The sequence below is a fragment of the Balaenoptera physalus genome, assembly GCF_965194825.1.
Source record: "Balaenoptera physalus genome assembly, chromosome: 16".
Taxonomy (NCBI): Eukaryota; Metazoa; Chordata; class Mammalia; order Artiodactyla; family Balaenopteridae; genus Balaenoptera; species Balaenoptera physalus.
The window spans coordinates 84,477,701-84,495,289 of record NC_138898.1 but is presented as its reverse complement, the minus strand read 5'-3'; the positions used below and the strand labels follow the sequence as shown (position 1 = coordinate 84,495,289).

Sequence of the window (17,589 nt, the reverse complement as noted above, 5' to 3'; positions counted from 1 at the left end):
GCCAGCACCGGATTCCCGAGCCGCCGATCAGGTCCCCGCGGGCCGCGCCTCCTCGCCATGGGCCCCCTCTCGGCGCGGCTGCTGATCCAGCGGGGGCGACCCAAGACTGACCGGCTGGGGAAGATCCGGAGCCTGGAGTAAGGGCCGGGGCCACACCGCCCTCCACCAGGGCCTGGGTCGGCGGACGGTCGGGAAGAAAGCCTGGGACCCTTCCTCTCTCCCTGCCCGGCCCCGTTATCACCCTGTCGGTTCGACAGAGTCTTTAATCATTCGGGACAAACGCCGTTCTCTCGTTATGAGATGGGTCGGGTAGGCCCGGAGCGGCATTACCTCAGAAGAGGGTCCGGGCTGCTAGGGAGACAGTCTTGCGAAAAGAATATGGAACAACCTGTTGAGAGAATTACAGAGGACTGGGGAGCACAGAAAGCCCCCCTAGAGGATCAGGAAAAGCATCCTGGAGGAGGCCAGCTGCCCCAAGTTATAAAGTAGGGACAAGATTAAAGTAAGTGGGGGAATGTTGCAGATCGGCTATGCACGCAGGAGAAATGTCAGGTGCAAAAGCCGTCGGAGGCAACCTGGGCTGCCATGGGTGCGGGGTGGGAGACCTGCCTGCCCCCTGAGCCCGCCCTGTCTGCCCCTCTCCCCAGCCTGTCAGGGCTGGATCTGCTCTCAGAGCACTTGGACCCCAAGCTCCTGAGCCGCCTGAAGCAGCTGCAAGAGCTGGACCTCTCCAACAACCAACTGGAGACGCTGCCCGCCAACCTGGGCCTGTCCCACCTGCGCATCCTCCGCTGCGCCAACAACCAGTTGGGCGATGTCACTGTCCTGTGCCAGTTCCCACAGCTCGAGGAGCTCAGCCTGGAGGGCAACCCCTTTCTGACAGTAAGTGGGCGGCCCCGCATCCCGGGCCAGCACCCTGGGGGCTCGGGCTCAGCCACAGGCTGGGGTGACCCCGAGTCACTCTCCCCTCATCCCCCAGGTCAGTGACAACCTGAAAGTTTCCTTCCTCCTGCCCAAGCTCCGTAAGGTCAACGGCAAGGACGCTTCCTCCACTTGCTCTCAGGTGGAGAACCTGAACCGGGAGCTGACCAGCAGGGTAAGGGGCGGGGCGGTGTCTCCGGTGCTTGGGAGCAGTCGGGGGCCTTGAGGAGTGAGTGACAGAACTGGACATTTGGAGGACACCAAGGGGGGTTACAGGGGCTCTCTGTCCCAACCCCAAGTGGCCCTGAGCCCCTAGCCTGACCTGTTGCTTTGAGCTTGGCTGTGGCGCTTGGCCTCTTGTCCTTGGAGGTCCTGCCCTCCGCCTTGCAGGCAGGGCCTGGCAGGGGAGACTGGGACGTTTTCACGGTGACTTTACCCTGGGCCAGCTCCTCCCTTCAGGGGCTGTTTCTCCCTCTGTGTTGCTTGGGTTTGTGCAACCTGCAGCTGAGAAAGCTGTGATTTGGGGAGGCGTCCCAGAGGCGGTGAGGTTGAGACAGCTCTGGCCCTGAGATTAGAGGCAGAGGTGCCACAGAAGGTCCAGGAGAGCCGGGGTGGGCTGAGCCTGAATCTGGTCCCTCTTGTGCCAGGTCACAGCTCACTGGGAGAAGTTCGTGGCCACACTGAGCCCAGAGGAGGAGGCTGAGAAGGCCCAGGCAGACTTTGTGAGGTCTGCTGTCAGAGATGTCCGCTATGGGCCTGAGTCCCTCAGCGACTTCACCCAGTGGCGGGTATGTCCTCACCCCACTGTGCTGGGAGTCGCTTCTCCCAGCTCCTCCCTGGCTGCCAGAGCCTGAGCCGCCCTGGACGTCTCTGGCCATGAGGGGATGTGGGGAGTGGGCAGGTCAGGGAAGGAAGCCCTGTGGGCTGGAAGGACTCTTCCCCAACTCGGGAAGCACCCTCTGACTGGGCGTCTGGGGAGGGGCTGGAGGCCCCCAGGATGTGCTCAGCTTCCTGATGGCCTGGCCCCACCCAGGTGCGGATGATCTCTGAGGAGCTGGTGGCCTCTGGTGGGACTCAGGTGCATGAGGCAAACATCTCAGAGAGGCCCCCAAAAGCCACCGCTACCCAGGAGCCTAGGGTGAGTGGTTCCATGGGGTCCCCGGGGCTCCCAGGGCCTGCCCTGGCCCTTCCTGCCTAGGGAGGCATTAGGGAAGCGGGGCGTCCTGGCAGTGTGCCCAGGAGATGGCCTCCTATGCTCGAGCTGGTTCCCTCTGACCCTGGTACCCCTGGCCTCCCGTACCCATGGGAGGGTGCAGTCCAGCCTCTGATGGGGAGGAAGGAAGCCCTGGGCAGATGGGCGCATGGTCACCAGGCCCTCTGGTTGCCCCCACCCCCTCCTCCACAGGCCAGGCCAGTGGCCTCGAAGCGGCCAGGTGATGTCCCAGTCAACCTCTCTCCCAACAAGCGGGTGTGCACCTCCCCATTGGCCCAGGCGGAGGGCAGCCCCGTGGGCTCTGCTGACAGCCAGGTGAGCTAGCAAGGTGGCAGGGGGCATGTGATGGGAGCAAGGCCTGGGGGCAGCCATGACCCCCCTCTGCTCCCACAGACCGCCCTGCAGCTGGAGCCCCTGCACTTCCTGCAGTGCCACAGCAAGAACAACAGCCCTCGTGACCTAGAGACCCAGCTCTGGGCCTGCGCCTTCGAGCCAGCTTGGGACGAGGGTACATCCTTGGGGGGGCAGGCAGGGCGAGGGCCACAGGGAACAAGCAGAGCAAGCTTTCTGGGCATGGGGCCTGGGAATACCACTTGCAGGGGGCTGCCTGGGTGGACGGGGGAATCGGGAGGGACAGAGAGCTTAAAGCGTCCTCAGGGTCAGGAGGAGGGGCTGCAGTGGGGGACTTTACAGAGAACGTTTTCACCAGGCTTACCTCTCAAACAGGGCAGGCAGGGGCCACGTCCCAGACCGTGGCCACGTGTGGCGGGGAGGCCGTGTGTGTGATCGACTGCCAGACGGGCATCGTACTGCACAAGTACAAGGCGCCTAGTGAGGTGAGTGTTGGGGCCCCGCTCCTGCAGGGTGGCAGGCAGAGCCTTGGCTCCTGGGGGTAGGAGCACTGGGGTCGGGGGGCCGGACTCGGCCACCTACTCACCAGGTGACCTCTTTGATGCTGGGCTCCTGTTCCCGGGCCGGATCCTGCACGCGTGTGCACATGTGTAGTTCTGCCCCTCGGTGACCCCTCCCCTTCCCTCCCCAGGAGTTCTTCTCGGTGGCCTGGACAGCCCTGACAGTGGTCACACAGGCAGGCCACAAGAAGCGCTGGAGCGTGCTGGCAGCTGCAGGCCTGCGGGGCCTGGTCCGGCTGCTGCACGTGCGGGCCGGCTTCTGCTGCGGGCTCATCCGGGCCCACAAGAAGGCCATTGCCACTCTCTGCTTCAGCCCCACTCATGAGACCCACCTCTTCAGTAAGACCCTCGCCCCGAACCTCTGGGGCTCCCTTAGCACCCGTCCTGCAGCCTGACGCCTCAGGACTCCTTCCTGGGATGGCAGGGAGCTCCTGTGGCTGGCGGGTCTCATGCTGGCTGCCGAAGTCAGCACAGACCGGTAGGAACATCGAGGCTTCATGGACAACTGACCAGGCTTCAGATTCTGTCTCTTCCCCCAACCTGCTCTGTGGCTTTGGAGGTTTCTGACAACCTGGGCCACGTTTGTGACCTGGGTGGATCCCCTGGCCCTCTGGGTGTGATGAGGGTGTTATCTCAGCAGAGACCTGCGGGATGTGGCTGCCTGGCATGGGGAACGTAGGTTAGAGCAAGATAAGGATGGTAGGCCCTGGAGTCTTTCTCCCAGCCGTGGCCCTCCCTCCCTGCCTTGGGAGCGCGGTCTCAGCCTGGGATGCAGCCTGCAGGAGGGAGCAGGGCCTCCTCAGGGCCACCTCTCTCCTTCCCATCCCCCCCTCAGCGGCCTCCTATGACAAGCGGATCATCCTCTGGGACATCGGGGTGCCCAACCACGATTACGAGTTCCAGGCCAGGTGATGCTTTGAGGCAGGGCTTTGGGGGGTGGGCGTGGGGGTGGGCACACACCTGAGTCTGTGGCCTCACGCCCTCCCCTCACCTGCCGCAGCCAGCTGCTCACACTCGACACCGCCTCCATCGCCCTGCGCCTCTGCCCCGTCGCCTCCTGCCCGGATGCCTACTTGCTGGCCGGCTGCGAGGGCGGCTGCTGCTGCTGGGACGTGCGGCTGGACCAGCCTCAGAAGAGGAGGTGAGAACGGGCAGGGATGCCCTGGAAGCCAGTCCTCGGAGCCGGGCAGCCCCCAGTCCAGGTGTCTGACCCCAAGCACACCTGCTGCAGTGATGGCCGCACCATGCCCCCTGCCCTGGGCAGCCAGAGGCTGTTTTCACGAGCCTCCTCACAGGGCTGTCCTGTCCCCACCTCCTGCCCATCTCTTGAGGAAAGGTCCACTCCCTCTCTGGGCTTGATCACCTCATCACTTCCCAGGTCCTACCACTCACCAGCAGCGTGACCTTCCTCTGTCCAACATGATTTTGTCATCCACAAAGTGGGGGCAGTAACTCACATCCCAGGGCTAGTGGAGGACAATGGGATGGTGTCTGGGCCAGGAGAGGATCCAGAAGGGCCAGGTGGAGGCTTGTGGCTCCTCTGTATCACCTGGAAGGCCTGAGACAGTGCTCGGCAGGGGCCCCCTGGCCTTGTGGGGACCTCAGAGCCCGGTGGGGGAGACGGGCATTAAAACCCCACAAAGTGCGATTGACGTCAGCTACAAAGGAAGGAGAATAAAGTGCTCCGAGAGGAGCAGGGAGGCCAAGGGGACTCTGAGGTGACCAGTGGCGGATGGACAGGTCCTCAGGCTCATGCTCTCCGTGAGTCCCAAGGGAGTCAGGTGGGCAGAGGCAGGAAGGGTGCTCACACGGGGAAGTGCAAAGGGCCCGTGGCAGGGAGAGCCGGCCACAGCTTGGAGACCTGGACGGAGTGGCACAAGGTGAGGTGGCAAGGTTGCCTGGGCCAGGGGATACTGGCCCTGTGGGCCCTGGTGAGATCTTGAATTTTATCCTGAGCGCGGGGAATAGCGTGGGAAGGATTTTAGGGCAGGTGGCAGGAGGGAACTGTAGTGACCCCTCAGCACAGACCGTGGCGGTTGTCCAGCCAGGTGTTGGTGGCGTCTCCCTGCCACACCTGGGAGTCAAGCTCTGGGCCTGCCTCCTCCCTCCCTGCCTGGTCCCCAAGTCCTGTGGCGTCTCCCCCACGTCTCAGATGTGTCTGCTGCTCGTGGTTGGTACTCGGCTGCCTTTCTGGCTCCAGGACTCCGGGCAGCTGCTGGGTGGCCTCTCCAGTGTGACCGCACCCTCTCTCAGCTTGGAAACATTCAGCAGCCACTCCCCACTGTCCTCAGGGTCAGAGCAAACCCCTCCCCAGTCTCTGGGCCTAGAAGCGCCCACTCGGCCAGTGAACTGCTCACCTCACTCGGCCTCAGAGGTGCTGCCTCACTCCGGAGCCCTTCCTGCCCACGTCCCCGCGCCCCCTAAATTGCCACCGCCTGTGACTCGGCACACTCAGGTGCTGGCTCCCCCTTCCAGGGCCTGGAACCCAGGGAGGGCCCAGAGTAAGTGCCCAGCAGGTGTCTGAGTGAGCTAGCAGCCGTGTGTGTGCAGCTCTTCCTGCAGCCTTCCTGGCTGACCAGCAGTTCCGCTGCCCCACAGGGTGTGTGAAGTGGAGTTCGTCTTCCCCGAGGGCTCTGAGGCAACTGGGCGGAGAGTGGACGGGCTGGCGTTCGTGAACGAGGACGTCGTGGGTGAGCGAGCTTAGCTCGGGACAGTCTGGCTTCCTGGGACCCAGATGGGCCCTGGTCAGGCCTTCTGGGGTCACTTCTCCCTGGGCTGGGGTTTAGGTCCGAGGGCTTCGGAGGGGTCCCCCCCACTGTGGGACACGAGTCGCCCGGAGAGGGGCCCCCGGGCACAGTTCTTCATTCTCCCCGACAGCCTCCAAGGGGAGCAGCCTGGGCACCATCTGCCTGTGGAGCTGGAGCCAGACGTGGCAGGGCCGGGGCAGCCGGTCCACAGTGGCCGTCGTGGTCCTGGCCCGGCTGCAGTGGTCGCCCACCGAACTCGCCTACTTCTCACTCAGCACCTGTCCTGGTGAGTCACCTGCCGGCCGCCCCCAACCCTGCACCTCTGGGAGCTCCGCCCCACCTCAGATTCCCATCTCTGTGCCGGCAGATGAGGGGACGGTGCTCTGCGGGGACGAGGAGGGCAACGTGTGGATCTACGACGTCAGGCCCCTGGTGGCGCAGCGGCCCCCGCCGCCGGCCGCCCCGCAGGCCCCCACGCAGGTAGGCACGCGCTCTGCTGTCCCCGCCGGGGCTGGGGCTGCCCGGGGGCCCGCGTCAGGAAGCAGGAGCCCAGCGCCCTTTCTCCCCTCCAGATCCTTAAGTGGCCCCAGCCCCGGGCCCTGGGCCAGACAGTGAGCAGGACCATGGTGAACATGGTGGTGGCCGACCCCACCTTTACCTACCTCACGGCACTGACGGACTCCAACATCGTCGCCATCTGGAGGAGAAACCGGCCTTGACCGAGCGACGCAACTTATTCAGCTTTTGGGGTCGTGAGGGGGATCTTCTTATCGGTGACTATTTTTTATTAAAGTCGACTATGTAAGAGAAGCCTGGGGGGAGCTGTTTGGGGGCCCCACCGGGTGTCCCCCGCTGAGTGAGGCAGGCAGGCCCGGCAGCTGGGGCTCCTAGAGCAGGGACGCCTGGAAGCACGTGAGCTTTCAGTGCCTCCTGCTTGAGACGCCGCCGGGCAGCCCCAGGTTCCCGGGTTTTGTCCAGAATGAGTTTGTTCCTGCCACCCTCTCAGACAGTTCTATCCGGCTCTCTGGGCCAGTCCTGAAATGAGGCCCCCGAGTGGCTCCGGAACAGGTCCTCCACCTCCACTGGACTGCCCCAAGGCTGTGAAGTCACCTCTGCTTCAGCCCGCAGCTGGGTCTTTTCCTGCCACACTTTATTAGGAAGGTAAAACAGACTCTATGTACAGGGCACATCGGTGTCAGGGGTGAGGGACTTTCTACAAGGAGGCCCACGGCTGGAGGAAGTGCTTCTGTCCACCTGGTGCCTGGAGAAGGGCCGGGTGCAGCCCACTACTCGATTCCTTCTTGCTTGTCTTTGATGGCCACCTGAGGGACAGGAAGGAGGTGGCGCCCTGAGCTGGATTGGCTGGGTGAGGATGTTGGAAACGCAGCCGCAGCCTCCCTGACCAAGGGCTGCCAGGACCTTGGCCAGGGGCCCCAAACGGTTCCGGGCACTGGGTAGCCAGCACCCCAGGGACCCTCTAGCCAGCCCTACCCACCCCACCATGACTTCTCTGCAGCACAGGTCCTGCTGCCTGGGGTGGGAGGGAGTCGGGGGAGCAGAGGTGCTTGCTGGCGAGCCTGTGACTGACAGATTGAAAATCTGACAAGCCGTGGATCTTTCCCACTCTAAATTGTGTCTAGACTTTGAAGCCCCCTGCGTGAGCAGATGTGACCACACCCATCTGGCCTTCTTGATGGTGGTACCCCAGGATAAGATGAGCTGCCCCCTAGACAGACAAACCACCGGCCAGCCGGCACCACAGGGAAGAGGCTTGGAGGGACCGCCCCAGGCAGCAGGCCCCTCGCTTCCATGGGGACCACGAGAGCACAAAGGGCGACCCTGGGCACTGGGTGCGGTCCCACCCCTGGGTGCAGACAGCAGGCCCCAGGCCTCACCCCCATGACCCCTCAGCCCACACTTCCCGGACGCTGTGGTGTACACCCCTGTTCTGTCATCACCTCCGCCCAGCCCCCATTTCCCCCACCGAATCAATCAGAGGAAACAACCCGGGGATCGTCCTAGGTGTGGGCATGAGCACGCTGCAGCTGTGGCCACACAGGCTGGCGTCCAGACAGACCCCAGCCCCTCCGGCACATCCAGCTCACCCGGAATCGCTCTTCCAGCAGGGAGAGCTCGCTGATGAGGTCTGTGATGGCATTGGTGAAGGCCTCCTGGGGGCTGTAGTCCGGTGTGGTCTGCACGCGGATGATGATCTTGTGTTCCAAGGGGTGGGGGACTTTGTAGCCAGCAAACAGCACCTGTGGGTCCTTCAGCAGCTGCCTGAGACACAGGGATGGGCGGGGTGGGGGGGGGTGGTGAGCCTAGGGCCCTTGGGGCTCTGGCCCCTTGGGGCCTTCCAGGCCTTCTAACCAAGGGTCTTCCCGTTGGGTTGGGGCCTGTAAGCAAATGCAGCTGCTCTCGATCTTTAGTTTGTGTTGTGTGATGTCGTTGTCACCACCTCCCAGCCCCTGCAAAAATGTCCAAGTAAAATAGACTTGTGAAGAAGATACAGCACGTGGGGACTCCTCCCATACACACACCTTCATCCATGAGGGTCAACGACCCTACCTAGTAAACACGGGTTCCAGCAACCTCTTCCCTCAGGAGACGTCAGGGACCCTCAACGGCCCCAAAGAAACCTCCCTAGGCAGTAAAAATCCAGCTAGTGTTCAGGAAAAAAAAGCCCCATTCCCAGCCCCAAAAGAGCATCTGGCAAAGCAAATAAAGGCAGCAGGGGGAGAAGGCCCCAGGCTCTGAGCACTTAATGAAGTGAAAACGGAAATCCTCTGGGCAATGTGGGCTGGCAGCTGCCGTCCACACACATGGGGTCCTGGTCCGCGAGGCTATGGGGAAGTGAAGCCTGAATCGTGAGCTGTGCCCTGAGCGCCTGGGGGTTTTCTCCAGATCAGCTCCCTGAAGTGTGAGCGCTGGGGGGGTGTGGGGGCTGGCACAGGTGGGAACACTGGGCTTACACAGTGGGGGAGGGTGGGGGGCAGCAGGGCCCCAGGAGAGCCTGGGTGCACCACTGGCTTGGCGCCGGGCAGGAGGCAACCGCACAGAAGATGGGCAACTCCGCCCCCTACTTACACCAGAAGACCAGACAGGCTCCTGGCCACGGTCTCAAACATGCAAACCTAGGAAAGGCATGGCTTCACTGATGGCACTTTTCAGCAGCGAAATGACAAGTCTCTGGCCAATCCTATTGCTGGCCACCTACCAGGCCAGGACTTCACTGGTGCAAGTGCCCACCATCCAATATCAGGAACGCACCAGGGCACCGGATGACCACAGAGGCCCTCTCCCACCTCCTTCCCTTATTCTACTAAGTTACCATCTCTGGCACATACATTTTAGAATGCCAGGTGTCACTGAGGTCACTGTCACAAATGGGGACGGGGTGGGTGGCCAAAGCTGAATGCGTCTCCACGCTTGTGAGCACAGAGCCCCAAGCGGGCCTTCTTTCCGGCGGCTCGCTGCACATTCACTTCCTTTAGTCAGGTAACTGAGCCAACACAGAAAAGTGGCTACGTGAACAGATACTGGTCACTGTAATTTTGAAGAAAAGGTACTGGGATGTGTGAATTCCTACAGCCAGCACCAAGAAGGACTTCCTGGAGCTCAGAGAGACTTGAGAACATCTCCTGGAACTTGAGCTTGGCCTCTCAAAGAGCCCCCTTAAACATAACCCCCAAAAGCCTTTGACTTGGAACTTACGATTTAATGATGTTTCCTAGCGTATGGTCTTCCTTGTTGATGGTGAACAAACAGGCATTGGGTACCTTGGTGTCCTTGTTAATGGTGATCCTAAGGGAGAGGCAGAGGCAACAGATTGGTGGGGAGGGCCGGGGCTTCCCTCCTCCCCGGAGTCTAAATCCTGCCCTTCAAGGCAGGCTCAGGTCCCACCTCCTCCTGGAAGACTTTCCCATCTCTTCATCCCATAAAGTCCTCTGTGACTCAGAGTAGCACTGTGGCTATACCCCAAACCCAGCCACGCCTGGTTCTGTGGGACCCTCATCTCACCTCTGGATTACTCCTTCCTAAAGCAGAGCTTCTCAACCTTGGCACCACTGACATCTTAGGCCAGAAAATTCTTTTCTGTAGGGGGGCTGTCTGGTACACTGTGGGGTATTAGCAGTACCTCTACCACTAGATGCCAGCAGCATTCCCTTTATGACAACCAAAAATGTTTGCAGACATTGCCAAAGTCCTCTGGGAGGCAAAATGGCCCCCGGTTGAGAACCACCGCTCTCAAGGGTGACTGAAGTGGCTGGTAGGGGCTAGACCGCAGAGCAGAGCCCTGGATACCAGGCAGTTAAGAGAAGGAAAAGCCAGCGTTTAAGATGGTCTTCTTTGTGCTGAGCCCTGGACTAAGCGCTTTACATAAATTACCTAATTTAATCTCCCCTCAGAGTAAATTCTGTGATTTACTACAGTAATAAGCCCATTTTCCTTATTAATAAGATGAGGAGAGTGGGCCTCAGGCAGATTGTCACTTGCACAAAGGCACAGAGTTCTTAAGTGGGGGATCCAGGAGCCAAGCCCAGTCTATCTGAGCACTGGATTACATTTCCCTTCACCTGCAGGCAATGAGGAGTCACTGGAGGTTTTACACCGGCGAATGAAGATCCGGTGTGAGTCTCAGAGCCATCATTCTGGCTGCAGCAAAGAGGATAAAGGTGGCGGGCGGGAAGACGAGTGACGGGGGCTACCAGATCCCAGAGGAAAAGGACTTTGGAGCCAGACACACAGGGTTCGAATACAGCCCGGCCACTTTCCGTGCGCCTGGGAAAGTTACTTAACCTCTCTGAAGCTCGGTTTCCTCATCTGCAAAATGGGGAGACTCACCAACACCTAGGACTGTCTTAAGTTTGGCAGACTCAAGTGTGAAGCGCTCTGCGGAGCTCGAGCAAAACCTGCTTCTGTCCCCCCGGCAGAGGACGGGCAGAGAAGCCCCAGAATCTGCGGGCGCTGACGGTCGAGGGTCCGCGACCCTCTCCCACCCAGGCCGGTTCCACTTACTTCTTCTCGCCCTCGAAGAGCAAGAACGACTCGAAGGCGGGAGGCGCGTTCATCCTAGCGTCGCAGCAGCCTCCCAAACCTCAGTTGCAGCCGCCACCACCTCCAGAACTCGACCTATATAGCTCGACCACTTCCGGGTTAGAGGCTGCTTCCGGATTATGCCGGCAGTGCCAAACCCATGTGAGGATCGGCTCGTTGCCCTCTATCGGTCTGGAGGATCTTGCGCAGGCACGAGAAAAGCCTGCCCGAGGGAGAGGGAGGCTGGTGGCTCTGCGCATGCGTGAGTCGGGAAGGTCCTCTCTTGGGCTCACCTGCGGGCATGTTTTGACGCATGCTCCTAACGCTGGGGGCAGCTCTTTTGGTTCTGAGACATAATTTGTCTAGGCTAAGCCGGAACCCTGAGCTCTTCTCTCTGCTCCCTTTGCCCCTTGATCCCTCTTTGGAAATGTGCCCTTGGAATACATGGCAAGAGGCTCCTGAATGGAGAATGGAGCCTTGGGTTAGTGGGCAGGTGTGGCCAGCCGGGGCGGAAGAAGCCTCCCCTGGGCTAGACTGTTGTGTATGCATAATCCACCTGCCAAGGCAAGCTGCTACAAGACTCCTGGCTGGGTTGTTACTGGTTTACCAGGTGGGCTTGTAGCCTAGTGAGGTTCTTGTTAGGGGAGCAGTTGGGTGAGGGCCGGGGAGGCGGCAAGTGTATGCTGGTGGGGACAAAAAAATGTTGCCTGCCATTTCAGTAAACAAAGAATTGCCGCCATCAAGCCATCAGCCCCTGACGGTGTGCCCTGAGGGGAATTCACGATGGAGAAAAACAGGATACTGGCCCTAGATAGTTAAGATGCATATCTAGGAATCATTTCAATGCCCAGATTCTTTCATCTTCCCGAAGAAAACTGCTGAAATCATTAACTTGAGATGTCTGTCTTTTGTGATTAGCGGTAATCTTTTGATGCTTGACTACATGTGTTTTGTTTGTTTTTCAGCAAAAAACTCCTGTGTATCCTGGCTCCTCCCTTACCGCTTTGGAACAGTTCCTCAGAGCAATCTGAGAGGCTGTCTCCCAGGCTATTGTCCTCAGTAAGGTCCCCCATGCAGGAACTTCCCTGGTGGTCCAGTGGTTAAGACTCTGAGCTTCCACAGGGGGCACAGGTTTGATCGATCCCTGGTCGGGGAAGTTCTGCATGCCGCTCAGTGCGGCCAAAAACCCCCAGAAAACAAACAAAAAACCACCCCCACGACTCGCAGGAATTCCCTGGCCGTCCAGTGGTTAGGACTCGGCGCTTTCATTGCCGGGGCCCAGGTTCGATCCCTGGTCGGGGAACTAGAATCCCACAAGCCACGTGGCACGGCCAGAAACCCAAAAAATCATGCATAAGGCGCTTCCCTGGTGGCGCAGTGAATAAGAATCCGCCTGCCAGTGCAGGGGACACGGGTTCGAGCCCTGGTCCGGGAAGATCCCACATGCCGCGCAGCAACTAAGCCCGTGCGCCACAACTGCTGAGCCTGCGCTCTAGAGCCCGCGAGGCACAACTACTGAGCCCACATGCCTAGAGCCCGCGCTCCGCTACACGAGAAGCCACCGCAATGAGAAGCCCGCGCAGCGCAGCAAAGAGGAGCCCCCGCTCGCGGCAACTGGAGAAAGCCCGCGCGCAGCAACGAAGACCCAACACAGCCAAAAAAATGAATAAATAAAATTTAAAAAATATTAAAAAAAAATCCCCCACAACTCGCAACTTTTAGGTTGTGCATTTTTGTTTTGTTTTCAGTCAACACAGGTATGAGAGGAACTTGAAGGGATAAGTGTATGAGTGGGTTTTGGTTGGTTGCAGACTACAGCTTAGCATAAAAGTCCCACCTGAGCGGTTTGAAGCAACAGGGGCTGGGGTCTCAGATTAGCTACTGAAGCCCTAACAGCTTTCCAGCTGTTTCTTCAAGGCTGGGAAACAGCTGAGGAGCCCCCAAGGAAATCTGGAGCTTCCCCCATCACTTCCCGGGAAGGACTCTTTCCTACTTAAGCTTTGAGACCTGGGGTGAGAAAATGTCATTTGCTGGAGGCCCACACCAACCTTGACTCTCCAGGCCAAGTGGGTGGGGGCCTCTTTAACTGCAGAGGAATAGAAGGCAATGACAGTAATGATGCCCCTTCACCCATCTGAGTCATCCTGGGAAAGTTTGGGCCAAGGATGCTACTGAGAAATAAAATATTGCCTGCCATGTCAGTAAACAAAAGATGTCGCAGCCGTCAGCGACTGCAGCCCTGCCCCCAACGTGAGCCCTGAGGGAACTCGGGAAGGAAACAAAGAGTACCTGCCAGCTAGCCATCATCAGACTGCAGCCACCCCCAAGGGCGCAGCTTGATGAAACTCAGGATGTGAAAACACGGGATACTGGCCCCAGATAGCTGAGGTACATATCAAAGGAATGATTTCGGTGAGCCCAGACTCTTACATCTTCCCATACAAAGAAAAGCGCTAAATTCCTTAACTTGAGATATCTGGTTTTCTTTAACAGTAATCTCTTGATGTTCAGACTACCTGCCCTTTGTTGCAAAACTCCTATATATCCTGGCTCCCCCTCACCTCCTCAGAGCAGTTTTCTCGGGGTTACTTAAGATGCTGCCTCCCCAGCTTGAAGTCCTCAGTATGTCCACCGAATAAAACGTAACTCTCAACCTTTAGGTTGTGCATTTCTTTTTTCAGTTGACACTACTGAGAAAGGAAGGGGGCAGGGCACAAACTTTAAAAGAATGACATAGCCTCTGAGGACATAAAGTGGTTAGAACTGATTAGGCCCAAGATGGCGAAGAATCTACTTCCAGTAGAACTTGAGCCTCATTATACGCTCATTGCGATACATCAGCATATGCTAAATGACACACCCACAGGCACCGTGACAGCTCTAAGGCTGATCATAAAAGGCCAAAAAGTGGGTCACAACTCCTGGAAATCTCTGCCCCTTCCCCAAAATAGTTGGAATAATCCTCCCACTCATTAGCCTATGAAATTCCCCTCCCCCTAAAAACTAACAACCCCATACCCTGGGGCCTCTTGCCTTCTGAGTTGGCCCACACTCAGTCTATGGAATGTGTATCTCCCTGAATAAACCTGCTTTCCCTTGGCTTGCTCTTGAATTCTTTCCTGCAAGAAGCCAAGAACCCATACTTGGCGACCCGTCCCAGGGACTCACCTGAGACCTGAGACCTGACAATCCTCTTGTGCCCCACTTTTTCTTGCAACACTACCATTGCCAGGATTGCAGGGACCTGGCGGTGATGAGGCTGGCCTGGCCTTAACTGGGCTACGGGACAGGATGGGGAGAGGATTTTAACTCAGAAGGGGCTTCCCTCCCGGCCACTGTGTAAGTCTGTCCTCTCTAGGGAGCTCTGGTCACACTTGCCCTTTGATTCTCTGACCAACGTGAGATGCTGAGCTCCAGAAGTTGTCAGCCCCCCAAAGAGTTTTCAGCAGCTCAATTTTGGTGTGCCCCAAGAGGAGTCCAAATGACCATTCCCATCTTCTCCTTAGTCTAAGGGAGACAGGCCTGCCTGGCACCACCGTGGAAGGGGCGGCTAGAACATAGGGTGCTAAGAAACAATTTCCAACCTTGGAAATAAGGGGAAGGGGGAGTGTGTGGCATATCCCAACAATGCCATACTGGAGCACTGCTGAACAGGCCTGACCAGGGGCTATTTAAATATCTAGGGCAGGGCTTCCCTGGTGGTGCAGTGGTTAAGAATCCGCCTGCCAATGCAGGGGACGTGGGTTTGAGCCCTGGTCCGGGAAGATCCCACGTGCCGTGGGGCAACTAAGCCCGCGTGCCGCAACTACTGAAACCCATGTGCCTAGAACCTGTGCTCCACAACAAGAGAAGCCAGCACACCACAAAGAAGAGTAGCCCCCCCGCCGCCCCCCGGCTCATGGCAACTAGAGAAAAGTCCGCACACAGCAACGAAGACCCAATGCAGCCAAAAATAAATAAAATGAATAAATAAAAAATTTTTTAAAAAGCATACATTAAAAAAAAAAAAAAGCAGGGGTTTTAGAAATAAATAAATAAATATCTAGGGCAGAGATCGTCAAAATGTGAGGGCTCCGGGACCAAATCAAGCCTGCCACCTGTTTTTGTATTTAAGGTTGCATTGGAATATGCCATGCCCATTGGTTTCCTCATTGCCTGTGGCTGCTTTTGTGCTACAAGAGTAATGGTGACCGAAACCTGCATGCCTGGGCCTTTGCCGAAAAAGTTTGCCAATCCCTAATCTTGGGGAATGGACCTGTGTTTGACTTTTTTTTTTTTTTAATAATTTATTTTTTAAAATTATTTTTTATTTATTTATTTTTGGCTGCGTTGGGTCTTCGTTGCTGCGCGGGCTTTCTCTAGTTGTGGCGAGTGGGGGCTACTCTTCATTGCGATGCGTGGGCCTCTCACTGCAGTGGCCTCTCTTGTTGTGCAGTACGGGCTCTAGGCGCGTGGGCTTCAGGAGTTGTGGCTCATGGGCTCTAGAGCGCAGGCTCAGTAGTTGTGGCACACGGGCTTAGTTGCTCCGCAGCATGTGGGATCTTCCCGGACCAGGGATTGAACCCGTGTCCCCTGCATTGGCAGGCGGATTCTTAACCACTGTGCCACCAGGGAAGCCTCATTCTATATTTTTGAAACAGGAGGGAAGGAGGCAGGGCACAACCTTTGAAAGAATGACATAGCCCAAGGACATGATATAAACTGATTAGAACCCAATGGGTCCAAGATGGCGGGCAAGTCGACTTTTTCCACTAGACCTTGAACCTCAGTATACACTCACATCAGCAAGCTAAATGACACACCCACAGGTGCCATGACAGTTCCAAGACCAACCATAAAGATCAAAAAGTGGGTAGTGGTCCAACTCCTGGAAATCCCTACCCCTTCCTAAAATAGCTGGAATACTCCTCTCACTTATTAGCCTATGAAATTACCCACCCCTATAAAAACTGACAACCTCATACCCTGGTGCCTTTCTCACCTTCTGAGATGGCCCACACTCTGTCTCTGGAGTGTGTTTCTCTCTAAATAAATCCACTTCTTACCTATCACTTTGTCTCTTACTGAATTCTTTCTGCGATGAGACATCAAGAACCTGAGCGTCATTAAGTCCTGAAACCAGGTGTGTGCTCTCAGTTGGAAGACTGTGGGTCTTGGCAGGGTCCAAGTCCCAGCTGTGTGGGTTCAAGTCCAATCTGGGTTTTGGCCAGGTTCAAGTCCCGACATGTGGGTTCAAGTCCCAATCTGACGTGCACAGTTTCATTTTTATGAGTCACTTTTTAAAACATATTTGAAAATTCTACTTTGACAAGAATTTCCCAAGAGAAGGTTGGCGGGAACTTGCCCAGATTTCCTATGAGATGGGCCCAAAGGGTGAAAAAGGCACATACTATGTGAGCTGGGCCCGCTCAGGGCTTCCTGGGGTGCCTGCCCTGTATTGAATGCCAGCCGCCTGGGCTGTAGGCCTCTGAGGGCCCAATCAAACCCTCAAGACATCTGGGGCATCTGCCCCAGCCCCGGATGAATAACATGCCTGGTGATCCTGGGGGAGTGGTGGTGTGGAATCCCCGGGCAGGTGGAGGGGGTGACCTCCAGTACCTGCCTGTACTGAGGGCAGGCAGGAGTCTCTTCTGTCCCTCTCCTTTTTCCAGGTGGCTTCCAAAAAGAATGTGGCATCCTGGGTTGTAGGAAGCTCTGCCCGGAACCTGCGTGGAGAACCTAGGGGTGTTGGTACCCACGGGAGAGGTGGGGGGCGGAGCCAGGCACTTACTCATTTGAACGCCCCTCTGGCTGCACTGGCCGTGCCCACATCGAGGTCCACTGGAGGAAAGGGTGGTGAGTGCTGCCAGTGGGCGGCTGCATGTGTGCCGTTAAAATCCACAGTTCTAATTGCTGCAGTCCCTGTAAGTGCACACCCAAGTGTACACCTCTTTTTCCCCTTCCCTCCCTGCCTTGGGGGTCAGGAGACCCAGGGTCCATACTTCCTGACCATGGGGTCCTTGAAACCCAAGAAGATCCAACAGGCAGGAGGACTGGTGTGAGGCCCTAAGGAAGTAGCCAGAGAAGCAGGGGTTGGTGACGGGGGCAGGGGGGAGCAGGCTCAGTCACCCTGGACCTGAGCCCTGGGCCAGGAAGGGTGAGGGGATGCCTAGCCCTGTGAAGAGGCTCATGAGGCCCATAGGATGGTAGCATCATGACCAAGAAGTGATGAACATCCAAGGGATTGGGTTGGTGGGCTGTCAAGGCTGTGACCAAGAGAAAAGGTCGATATGGCCCCCAAAGCCACGGGGTATAGGGGAGCGGGGCAGCCCCTTGCATCTGCAGCCCCCTTTGCTTTTCTATGCTATCCCTCAAAGAATCCAGCATGCAGCCTGCCCAGATGGTCCTGCCCCAGACTCTGGCTAGTCAGCTGGGTCAAGGGTCCTGCCTGTGACCCGGGCCCTTGGGGACTGTCCCAGGTCTGGGATTCACAGGTGAGGCTCTGAGCTTGGTTGAATGAGAGTTTTAAGAATGTGCTGGAAGACCCTGTCCCTTCCCTGTTTTGTTAATTATGTTGAAAGTTACTGTGTAGCTAGGGATGGATTGGGAAGAGAGCAGGGAGGTGATGACCGGAGGAAGCCTTGCTTGGGACGAGGGGGTTGGCATAAGGGCCACTGCCAGGGCCAGGCCATGTGGTTTGAGGTTCTGAACCTGCCCCCACTTGCAGTCTTCAGGACACTTGGAGGAAGGGCCTCTTTGGGGGCTGCCAGGAGGGGCCAGC

At 57.8% G+C, this 17,589-nt stretch overlaps 2 protein-coding genes across 2 annotated transcripts; one reads left to right on the top strand and one right to left on the bottom strand.

Annotated features, from left to right (window-relative positions):
* Positions 1 to 2: 2 nt before the first annotated feature.
* On the top strand, positions 3 to 6,602 carry LRWD1 (leucine rich repeats and WD repeat domain containing 1). Its single transcript, XM_082431235.1, has 15 exons — positions 3 to 137; positions 648 to 882; positions 980 to 1,096; positions 1,569 to 1,709; positions 1,955 to 2,059; positions 2,327 to 2,449; positions 2,528 to 2,642; positions 2,861 to 2,970; positions 3,177 to 3,384; positions 3,881 to 3,953; positions 4,046 to 4,186; positions 5,644 to 5,735; positions 5,923 to 6,078; positions 6,160 to 6,272; positions 6,365 to 6,602. The coding sequence occupies exons 1-15, from the start codon at positions 58 to 60 to the stop codon at positions 6,509 to 6,511; spliced, it is 1,956 nt and encodes a 651-aa protein (XP_082287361.1). The 5' UTR covers positions 3 to 57; the 3' UTR covers positions 6,512 to 6,602.
* A 319-nt stretch (positions 6,603 to 6,921) lies between these two features.
* On the bottom strand, positions 6,922 to 10,968 carry POLR2J (RNA polymerase II subunit J). Its single transcript, XM_082431253.1, has 4 exons — positions 10,812 to 10,968; positions 9,507 to 9,596; positions 7,898 to 8,072; positions 6,922 to 7,114 (listed from the first exon to the last, which is right to left on the bottom strand). The coding sequence occupies exons 1-4, from the start codon at positions 10,862 to 10,864 to the stop codon at positions 7,079 to 7,081; spliced, it is 354 nt and encodes a 117-aa protein (XP_082287379.1). The 5' UTR covers positions 10,865 to 10,968; the 3' UTR covers positions 6,922 to 7,078.
* Positions 10,969 to 17,589: the final 6,621 nt, after the last annotated feature.

Coding starts and splice junctions, on each gene's coding strand:
- LRWD1 (XM_082431235.1), top strand. CDS start 58: ATGGGCCCCCTCTCGGCGCGGCTGCTGATCCAGCGGGGGCGACCCAAG. Junction 1,710..1,954: donor GCGACTTCACCCAGTGGCGG/GTATGTCCTCAC, acceptor GGCCCCACCCAG/GTGCGGATGATCTCTGAGGA. Junction 3,385..3,880: donor TCATGAGACCCACCTCTTCA/GTAAGACCCTCG, acceptor TCCCCCCCTCAG/CGGCCTCCTATGACAAGCGG.
- POLR2J (XM_082431253.1), bottom strand. CDS start 10,864: ATGAACGCGCCTCCCGCCTTCGAGTCGTTCTTGCTCTTCGAGGGCGAG. Junction 8,073..9,506: donor CTAGGAAACATCATTAAATC/GTAAGTTCCAAG, acceptor CCTGTGTCTCAG/GCAGCTGCTGAAGGACCCAC. Junction 7,115..7,897: donor TGCTGGAAGAGCGATTCCGG/GTGAGCTGGATG, acceptor CCTGTCCCTCAG/GTGGCCATCAAAGACAAGCA.